Here is an 8,199-nt window from a genome sequence, read left to right on the forward strand (position 1 = left end):
ATATTCGTTTTAAACTGGATTAAAAATCTCTTACTTATTAAACACAACAGAAACCATTAAAACCATTTAAAAATGTGTTGAGCCAATGTGATGTTCCTTTCACAACTAAGCAGCCCTGGTGTAAACGGGGCTCAAGTTCAAAGCCGTCAGACAGTAAATACGTCCACACTGTATACTCTACTATTTGTTTAGTTAAAAATGGCCCATAAGCAGAGCAAGAGCAATGAGACATCCAATGGCTCGACCACTGAAATAATTGACGAAACCGATTCCCGTGCTCAATTGGAATCGGGCCGGACCACACCCACTCTTCTGTTGCGCCTGGAACATCCGCGGAACGAACGCCGGGTGGCCTTTCACGCTGGGATCATCGACAACGAGCATTTAAATCGCAAGAAGTCCAAATGTAAGCAATGATTGTTTCATCGAAGCACCAGACTGATTTCCTCCCATTTCAGGCTGCTGCATTTACAAGAAACCTCTCGCGTTCGGCGAGAGCTCCTCTGAGGATGACGAAGACTGTGAGCACTGCTTTGGGCATCCGGAAAAGCGTCAGAGAAACGCAAAACACAATCACGATCACGGGGACAAACCATGCACGGAAGCGTCGCATCCGGACGGACCTTCGACATCATCGCAGGCCGTGGACAGCAGTCAACCGCCAGCCGAGCCCGTTGAATCCCAGGCCGATCCGAAACCACCAACCCCAGGTGTTGACTTTGAGCAGACGGGCAGCTCGTAGAATGTACTCCAATTTAAATATGTATAATTATAAACGTTAACAACATGCAACCAACTAGCAAGCACTCGGATCTACAAACACAGACTGTGTTTTTGGGCAGTAAGAACCACTTGGGGATTTAAAATCGTATGCAGTCATCAGTTTTTCGGCTTCAACTCGAAGGATTCGCTGACGTTAATGGGGATATTGAACTCCTTTGCCTTTGCTCGTGAGCGCCAGACCTAAGGAAAGATGGATGCTTAAAACTGCAAGAGTGGAGGAGTCTTACATCATACCTTGATTGTATAGTCGTCGCTGGTGGTGACCAGCATCTCCGAGTCGCGAGGATTGAAGGCCACACTGTTAACCACATCCGAGTGCTTAAACTTTGCTAAGCTGATGCCGTAGTACCTATCCCACAGGTAGGCATGTTGATCTTCCGCTCCACTGGCCACATATTCCTCGCAAACATCAAGGAAGATAAAGAAACACTCCGCGCTGGGAGTGTAGGCCTTGTGGGCGCGCAGCATGTTGCCCACCCGCTTGAGAGTCATTAGGTCAATTACGTGGATGTCAATCTCTTGAGCAATTGGTGGCGGCTCCAGAGGATTGGTGATCATGTAGTTCTTCGGCCAGGGACGTGTATTGACGTACAAGTAGCGGTGGTCTGGGCTCAGTGCCATGCCAATAATATGTCCGTGCAAGTCAATTACCTTGTCCACCTTGTCGAATCTATCCTTGACTGACTCATAATCCCACCAGTCTGGATCGGTGCGCGGGGTCTGCTGCTGTTGCTGCTCGGCGGCGCGCTTTGCAGCTATCCTTTCTTTAAGAGTTGGCCCAGGATCGAGCTTTTTGGGAAAGAACACGTTGCGTATGCGCTTGAATCCAATTTGGTGAGGCGTGAAGGTGGTGGAGCCCGTTGAAAAAATGAGATATTTGGGTATACTGTTCTCCATTTCGTCGTATTCCTCTTGTACGTCCATTGAGTCATACTCCTCGTCGTCGTCATCGTTCGGTTCATTAGTGGTGGCCACTGCTCTCCTGTATTCCTCTAAGTAGTGTATGGTGGCGTCGCCGGGTCTCGATCTAGAACGACGCTCGCTGATGTCCGGCAAGTAGTTTTCTTCGGGTGTTGCGCTCCTTGTGCGTCGTAGGCTGGCAGCATGTGACACTGGATTGCCACTGGCCTGCGAGCTAGATCCCTGATCACCACTGGGTGACGAAAGCACTGCGCTGTGACTTTCCTGGTCGGCAATAGTGGCCAGGGGATCGTTACTCTCGTCCAGCCATGGACATCTTGCCACCATTATAGCTCGAACCGAGCTAGCATTTCGGTTGTAAAACTTATATAGCTGGCTCATGATCGGCACATGCTCCGAGTCGATTTCTTGGTTGGCCTTGTTCAGCCACAGAACCGAGGTGCTCACCAAGTGCGCCAGCCAGTGCAGGTCGCCCGAGATCAGATATTGATCGCTGAACCAGGTGCCAAAGATGTCATACGGACGATTTACCACCCGGCAGCGTAGGTGTGACTCTGTTGCTCCCAAATAGAATACAGCAATCTCCCCGGAAGTGGACTGGGGCGAGCCAAAGTGAACACCGGAGACGAGGAGCAAGGTGTCGCTCTGATTGAACTGCGAGTATTGGGAGTACTTCCAGCTAAACTGCTTCATGTTGTGCGCATACTTCTCCGAACACGGATGCTGGGCATTCCAGATCTGCAAAGAGAATTTATTAGTATCTTTCCTTTAAGGCAACAGGGTGCACTCACTATCACATATCCGTCCTTGGAGCAGGTGGCGAACATTTCCCCGTTGTGGGCAAAGCTCACATGCAGCACTTGGTGCGTGTGGCCGTGGTTGTTCTCCACAGTGGGCTCCAGTCGCTGTGCCTGGACAAAGGGTATGTGCATTGACAGGCGCTTGTACTCCGCTCGCCAGCTCTCGGCCCCCGGCTTGAGCGGAATGCTCGGAGAGGCTTTGAAGTGCTCCTGGAACTTGTGGCGCCACAATAGGTCGTCCTTGGCGATGCTGTGCCAGCGCACACAGCAGCGACCCGCCCTCAGGAGATCGGGCACACTCAAGTGCTCAAAAATCATCAAGAGCACTGGTTCCGGCAGGGCCCACCACCCAAACAAATCTTGGCCAGAGGAGCGCTCATCGCGTTCCTCCTCCTCCGATTGTTCCTCCAGGCTGTCCTTTCCCAGTCGGGCCTTTTTGAAGGTCACTTCCATGGGGATATTGGAGTTGGAGAAGCTAGATCTTCGTTTTTTCCGAGCAAGTTACGGCCAAACTGATGTTTCGCCGTCAGTGTGCCCTTGGGTAATAACTGGTTTAGCTTGTCTTGTTTCCGCGGCTTCGCAATTAAAGATAACTTTCCCCCTTATTGTTATTGTTTGCGGAGGCCAACGGAACAGCTGTTGCAAAAACTCGAACACTCTCACTCGCTTGGCTATCGATATTAGGCAAGTGTTATCGAAAAGCCAGTGGTCATGCAATCAAATTGAAAACTCGACTCGATGATTCCTAGTAATAACTTGGCCCAAAATTTATCTTTGGCAGTTGCAGTAGTTCAAAAATAAAGTTAACAACATAATCAGACTGAGTAGTGTTACAAAGATATCAAAATAAAAAAATTGAAATATAGGTATCGTCAATATACCCTTTTTTTAAGCAGTACTGAGTATGCATGTTATGTAGACGCGACAATGAAATATTTAAGGTTCTTCTTCTACCCACAGCACTAAAAATGCCGGCATGTCTGCGCTCCCTTAGCCCCCGATGGTGAGTTTACCCATGTACTAAGATGAACATGGCCACCACGCTTCTGATTCCCTCAGCTTCCAGCAGCTACTTCGCCCACTGGGTCGACATGTGGGCTCGTACAGCAAGGCGGTGGTTATTGCGGCTGCCGTTAGGACACCGAGTGCTCCCTTTCGGGCGGAGGAGCAGCGACTGGCGGGCCTGGTGGTGGATGAACTAGTCAAGCGCACCAGCGTGCCGCGCGAGGAGTACAACAAACTTATTGTTTGCTCCTCCCTCAAGACGCCCGCTCCAGAATGCAGGGAGCGGCTGTCCAGCGTGGCCCAGGAGTTGGGCCTCAAGTGTGAGACCCTGGCCCTGCAGGACGACGTCTGCTCCATCAGCGGTCTGCAGATGACGCTGGACTGTCTGGAGCGCGGCGAAGACCAGTGCATCATTACGGGCGACACACGCTGTCAGGTTGTCCAGCCGGAGCACGGCGTTTTGTCCAACGAGCTTATGGCCGTGCAGCAGCCCCAGACTCGCAAGCGAGCTGGATCTGAACTGGCCACCGAGCCAGAGTTGACGCCCACGCTAGGTGCCGCTGCTTTGGCCTGGACTACTATGCAGACAGCACAGCGTCTGAACCTGCAACCGCTCGCCCTGCTACGAGAGTTCGCCGTAGAGCAGGATCACGAGCAGGCTATGTACCGTCTGGATGGTAGGGAACCCGTGACGCCCAGTGATATCTACACCTGGAACATGGTCACAGGCACGCAGAAGGGAATACCGGATAGCATACTTGGCGATTTACATGCCAACCGCCTGTGCACGCACGACTTCAAGCAAATCACGGCCAGCCACCTGCTAACGCATCTAGTCCATTCCCTTCCTGCAGGAGGACTGGGTTGCGCTTTTATGGGCACGACGGATGGCCGTTCCATGGCCATGGTCCTTGAGAAGCTGTAAGTTTTGATCTCGGTTATGACTGCTTCTACTAACACACTTTATCTTTCAGGGTGCCTAGCATTGATCAGGTGGAGGGCCTTCCGTTGCTCACTTTGTATACCAGGGAGCCCTGTCCGCTGTGCGACGACCTTGTGGAGCAGTTGGAACAGGGCTTTGCAGGTCAATACCGTCTGGAGAAGGTTTACATCGACCGAAAGGAAAACGTTAGGTTCCTCCGCCTCTTCCGCCACGACATTCCCGTTCTGTTCTTTAACGGCCAGTTTCTTTGCATGCACCGGCTAAACGAGGAAGCTCTAAAAGAGCGACTGGAGGCGCTAAACTAGTCCGATTATCGTTTCAAAGATTGTACACAAACAAAATTAAAGTCAGTTCAAGAAAATTCATAACTCAAGCTCTACTCTACGTGTTTTTGTTTAACATTTATCATGCATATTGGGCAGAGTTTTTATTAAGTACAGTGGGTTTTTCATACTCGAATCCTTTAAATTTATATTTTGCTCTGCATGGATATTATAACCGGAAGAAGTTTAAAACATTTCGCCCATGGGTTTGATAGTGATTTCATGTACCTGAAGATGGTTATGGAAATTGGTCATAAGTTAATACATAAGTATTGTCCTCTGCTCACCTGAACATGAGGCGGTGTTCGCAGAGCATACATCACAGCGTCCGCAATGTTCGCTGGTTCGAGTCTGACCATGTCCTTTACGTAAAAATGGATCTCTTCCGGGAAGATGTTCGTGTTCACCGCACCAGGACAGATGCCTGTAACCCGGATTTTGTTCGAGTGCAGCTGGAACTCCTGCCGATATGTCTCTGTGATGGCGGTGATGGCGAACTTGGTGGCCGGATATATATTGAACGATGGCAAAACGTCAATGAAGTTGAGCACCTGATGTCCGGCTATGCTGTTGATGATGAGAACGTGGCCTTCGCCACCTCGCCGTTTCATGTTATTGAACGCCTCGCGGGTACACCAGATCACGCCCATCACGTTGGTGTCTATGACCTCCTTAAGCTTCTGCGTATTGCTCGGAGTAACCAGTTCCGTCTCGCGAGTAATGCCAGCGTTGTTCAACAGCACGTCGGCGCCCTCCAGCTCCCGTTCGATCCAGTCAAAGGAGCTCTGCACCTGATCTTCCTTGGAGACATCGCAGCGGCGCGGTATAAAGTTCGCCTGCAGCTCCCTGGGTAGACTGTCCCTGAGCTCTTTCAACTTGGCCTCCCGACGTGCCAGGCCCACCACTCGCAGTCCAGCGCCGATCATGGCCCGAGCACAAGCGGCGCCTATGCCTCCGCTGGCTCCTGTCACCACGGCCAGTTTGTTCTGCCACCGCTCCATGCTGTCTTGTGAATGAGGAGCTGATGCAAGTCAGAAGCCCGCATCGGGAACTCGGGAGCAGTTCCATGGCTTCCTGCTTCGCAATTGAGGTTAATCGCTAACGGTCGAATGTTGTTGGCAGGTTCTAGATTCAATTAATTCCTCATACATAATATATGTATGGAAAGAAGATTTAACAATTTGGGTCAGGATTATACGCATAAGGTTAGGCTATCCTTTTATTCCTAAAAGAAAATGTATTAAGGAACTATGAAAGACTTTAATCTTATCAACGTATAAAATAGCTCAAATGTAAATATTTTTTTAAGATTATATACTTCTTAAATTTAAATACAAGTTGGTTCCCAGTTACATATAAAAAATCTAAATATCCATATAATATATATTTTTTTCAAGTGAAATTCAATATGCATATTTATTTAAATTCTTAAAATCGGTTTGAATTTACGCTTGCCGGCAAATTGGTCATCGATAGTGCAGGGCACACTCATCGATATTTTCTGCCCAGCAGGAGTCAGACATAACTGCCATCACTAATAAAGTAGAAAAAAAACCATAAGCTTACCGCAGGTGTTGCAATTTTCAGTAAATTTGCAGCTAAGTCAACCAATTTGCATTCAATCATCTGTGAAGGAATAGCTATCACACAAAATGGCACAAATGGACATCGAATTGAAGAAGGTGAGCGGAAGACAAGTTGCCAAAAAGGCCGACTGCCGACTAAGAGCGCGTGCTCGTCCAAGGAACTTACTCATAGACGATTACTTTTGCATGCAGGCCTTCACCGAGATGCAGATCAATAAGCTGGAGACGACCAAGAAAATCCACATGATTGACATGAAGTGCGACATGGTCAAGACGGGCAAACACAAGTACCAGCTGACGGAAAAGGGCACCAGCAGTTTGGCCGATGACACAAGGTACATAACTATAAGCGACTAATGTTCAGATGTTCAGATGTCTAATTGGACTGTTTCCCTGCAGAGTTTACCAGTCCGTGGGTCGCATGTTCCTGCTTACCGATGTGCAGAATATGCGCGAGGACCTGAAGGCTAAGCAGGATAAATGCGACAAGGCGATAGAACTGCTGGAGAAGAAGAAGGAGTTCTTGCAGAAGTCCCTTAAGAGCCAGGAAGACGGCTTGCGCGAGTTGGTACAGCAGCGCAAGGAAGCCGATCAGACTGCGAAATAGACTACAACTCCAAACTGGCATTTATCCCTCAACGCAATTGCTTATTTATTTTCAATATACTCGTCTAAATTGAAGTTGGCGTAGCTGACAAACTCGTTGCCCAGATTGCGTTCGTGTTCTGGGCGGAAGCTGCACTTGAGCACGGGCAGGCGGGCGGTTAGCCAGGGCTCCACCACCTCACCGGAGCAAAAGATTACCTTGCTCTCCTTCTGGTTTCGTTGCAGCCTAGTGACTATTTCACACGTTTTGGCAATGCACTCCTGTGACAGGAAGGGCGGGTCGGCCACGATGAGGTCATATTGCTCGTGGTGCTCTTTGAGGTAGTCTGGGTTGCTCCCTACGCAGTTCAAGTCGTAGTGCACAAAATCAGTGCCATAGGCTTCGAAACGCATGTCGAACTCGAAGATGTGGACTAAAAGATAGAATGATGACTATTCATTCATAGTCGTTTCACATGTCCACTTACCTGTGTCATGTATCTCCCTGATGTCCTTGTAGAGCGATGGGCAGGAGAGCAGTGCTATACTAAAGTCACCCGAATCCTCCGTGCGCTCCGCCAGAAGCTTACGCACAACATCCCGCAACGTGTGCTTGGTTTCCGTGCTGTACCAGAACTGACTCAATTGCTGCAAGCGAAGAGAGTTTCACCATGAGTTTCTAAGGTATTTGCAGGTGCTCTTGCCCAATCCTCCTCGAACTGTGCATCCTTGCCGGTCTTGTTGGCTATTTGATTCTCCTCCTCGGCTTCGCGTTTTGATCGCTCCAACAGGAATTCGTTTAAAATGGCCAAGGTGTCGGCGGGCAGCGAGATGTCGTCGTCCATGATTAATAATTCGCCAACGCGAACGAATCTTAGAGCATTCAAATCAAAATAAACCAAAATGTGCGTTTGAAGATTAGAGGTGCGAAATTAGCGATACAAATGAAAACTTATTGGGGGGATTCCAGGCAGTTGAACTTGGCGCTAATTTCAAATTGTAAATTATTAGAAACTTAGGCCAAATATTGATATGTTAATTTTAAAAAACCATCATCGTTGTAAAGAATTTATAATTTTAAGATAATTTATTGATACAACTAGCTTGTTCCAAAAACCTGTATGGGAACTTATTTAACAATACATTTTCAAACTGGACTGAATATTTATACGTTGTAGTTGTCGATTAAAACTGCAACTTTTAAGTACGTGGTCTTTAAAATTCGAAAGATCGAGAAAGCATAGCGATAAAAA

The 8,199-nt window shown here is 48.5% G+C and overlaps 6 protein-coding genes across 7 annotated transcripts; 3 read left to right on the top strand and 3 right to left on the bottom strand.

Moving 5' to 3' along the window:
* The first annotated feature begins 122 nt into the window (after positions 1–122).
* On the top strand, positions 123–792 carry LOC6731164 (E3 ubiquitin-protein ligase PPP1R11). Its single transcript, XM_002078286.4, has 2 exons — positions 123–406; positions 459–792. Exons 1-2 carry the CDS (start codon positions 199–201, stop codon positions 740–742), a joined length of 492 nt encoding a protein of 163 aa, XP_002078322.1. The 5' UTR covers positions 123–198; the 3' UTR covers positions 743–792.
* Positions 750–2,957, bottom strand: LOC6731165 (F-box/WD repeat-containing protein 5). The gene is made up of 3 exons (XM_002078287.4): positions 2,496–2,957; positions 1,018–2,442; positions 750–963 (listed from the first exon to the last, which is right to left on the bottom strand). The coding sequence occupies exons 1-3, from the start codon at positions 2,955–2,957 to the stop codon at positions 880–882; spliced, it is 1,971 nt and encodes a 656-aa protein (XP_002078323.1). The 3' UTR covers positions 750–879.
* Positions 2,958–3,233: 276 nt separating this feature from the next.
* On the top strand, positions 3,234–4,825 carry LOC6731166. Of its 2 annotated transcripts, XM_016179637.3 has the most exons (4): positions 3,234–3,370; positions 3,465–3,507; positions 3,564–4,430; positions 4,484–4,825. In XM_016179637.3, the coding sequence occupies exons 2-4, from the start codon at positions 3,473–3,475 to the stop codon at positions 4,755–4,757; spliced, it is 1,176 nt and encodes a 391-aa protein (XP_016023716.1). In that variant the 5' UTR covers positions 3,234–3,370; positions 3,465–3,472; the 3' UTR covers positions 4,758–4,825. The 2 variants fall into 2 exon arrangements, with proteins under 2 accessions (XP_016023716.1, XP_039147373.1); XM_039291439.2 differs by having other exon boundaries at positions 3,366–3,507.
* On the bottom strand, positions 4,818–5,834 carry LOC6731167 (farnesol dehydrogenase). Its single transcript, XM_002078289.4, has 2 exons — positions 5,063–5,834; positions 4,818–5,003 (listed from the first exon to the last, which is right to left on the bottom strand). Exons 1-2 carry the CDS (start codon positions 5,774–5,776, stop codon positions 4,962–4,964), a joined length of 756 nt encoding a protein of 251 aa, XP_002078325.1. The 5' UTR covers positions 5,777–5,834; the 3' UTR covers positions 4,818–4,961.
* Positions 5,835–6,279: 445 nt separating this feature from the next.
* Positions 6,280–7,042, top strand: LOC6731168 (prefoldin subunit 1). Its single transcript, XM_002078290.4, has 3 exons — positions 6,280–6,457; positions 6,554–6,696; positions 6,761–7,042. The coding sequence occupies exons 1-3, from the start codon at positions 6,428–6,430 to the stop codon at positions 6,966–6,968; spliced, it is 381 nt and encodes a 126-aa protein (XP_002078326.1). The 5' UTR covers positions 6,280–6,427; the 3' UTR covers positions 6,969–7,042.
* LOC6731169 (protein-lysine N-methyltransferase CG9154) lies at positions 6,989–7,894 on the bottom strand. The gene is made up of 3 exons (XM_002078291.4): positions 7,651–7,894; positions 7,435–7,594; positions 6,989–7,380 (listed from the first exon to the last, which is right to left on the bottom strand). The coding sequence occupies exons 1-3, from the start codon at positions 7,789–7,791 to the stop codon at positions 7,010–7,012; spliced, it is 672 nt and encodes a 223-aa protein (XP_002078327.1). The 5' UTR covers positions 7,792–7,894; the 3' UTR covers positions 6,989–7,009.
* Positions 7,895–8,199: the final 305 nt, after the last annotated feature.

Source organism: Drosophila simulans, chromosome 2L (assembly GCF_016746395.2).
Source record: "Drosophila simulans strain w501 chromosome 2L, Prin_Dsim_3.1, whole genome shotgun sequence".
In the NCBI taxonomy this organism is placed as follows: Eukaryota; Metazoa; Arthropoda; class Insecta; order Diptera; family Drosophilidae; genus Drosophila; species Drosophila simulans.

Excerpts from the sequence above, each read along its gene's own strand:
- LOC6731168 (XM_002078290.4), top strand. The coding sequence starts at position 6,428 with ATGGCACAAATGGACATCGAATTGAAGAAG. Across the intron at positions 6,458-6,553 it reads TGGACATCGAATTGAAGAAG|GCCTTCACCGAGATGCAGAT; the intron begins GTGAGCGGAAGA and ends TTTTGCATGCAG. Across the intron at positions 6,697-6,760 it reads AGTTTGGCCGATGACACAAG|AGTTTACCAGTCCGTGGGTC; the intron begins GTACATAACTAT and ends GTTTCCCTGCAG.
- LOC6731166 (XM_039291439.2), top strand. The coding sequence starts at position 3,413 with ATGTTATGTAGACGCGACAATGAAATATTTAAGGTTCTTCTTCTACCC. Across the intron at positions 3,508-3,563 it reads CGCTCCCTTAGCCCCCGATG|CTTCCAGCAGCTACTTCGCC; the intron begins GTGAGTTTACCC and ends TGATTCCCTCAG. Across the intron at positions 4,431-4,483 it reads GCCATGGTCCTTGAGAAGCT|GGTGCCTAGCATTGATCAGG; the intron begins GTAAGTTTTGAT and ends TTTATCTTTCAG.
- LOC6731164 (XM_002078286.4), top strand. The coding sequence starts at position 199 with ATGGCCCATAAGCAGAGCAAGAGCAATGAGACATCCAATGGCTCGACC. Across the intron at positions 407-458 it reads AAATCGCAAGAAGTCCAAAT|GCTGCTGCATTTACAAGAAA; the intron begins GTAAGCAATGAT and ends CTCCCATTTCAG.
- LOC6731167 (XM_002078289.4), bottom strand. The coding sequence starts at position 5,776 with ATGGAGCGGTGGCAGAACAAACTGGCCGTGGTGACAGGAGCCAGCGGA. Across the intron at positions 5,004-5,062 it reads GAACACCGCCTCATGTTCAG|GTACATGAAATCACTATCAA; the intron begins GTGAGCAGAGGA and ends AACCATCTTCAG.
- LOC6731165 (XM_002078287.4), bottom strand. The coding sequence starts at position 2,957 with ATGGAAGTGACCTTCAAAAAGGCCCGACTGGGAAAGGACAGCCTGGAG. Across the intron at positions 2,443-2,495 it reads CCAAGGACGGATATGTGATA|ATCTGGAATGCCCAGCATCC; the intron begins GTGAGTGCACCC and ends TTCTCTTTGCAG. Across the intron at positions 964-1,017 it reads GCGACGACTATACAATCAAG|GTCTGGCGCTCACGAGCAAA; the intron begins GTATGATGTAAG and ends ATCTTTCCTTAG.
- LOC6731169 (XM_002078291.4), bottom strand. The coding sequence starts at position 7,791 with ATGGACGACGACATCTCGCTGCCCGCCGACACCTTGGCCATTTTAAAC. Across the intron at positions 7,595-7,650 it reads CACAGTTCGAGGAGGATTGG|CAATTGAGTCAGTTCTGGTA; the intron begins GCAAGAGCACCT and ends CTTCGCTTGCAG. Across the intron at positions 7,381-7,434 it reads CAGGGAGATACATGACACAG|TCCACATCTTCGAGTTCGAC; the intron begins GTAAGTGGACAT and ends TCTATCTTTTAG.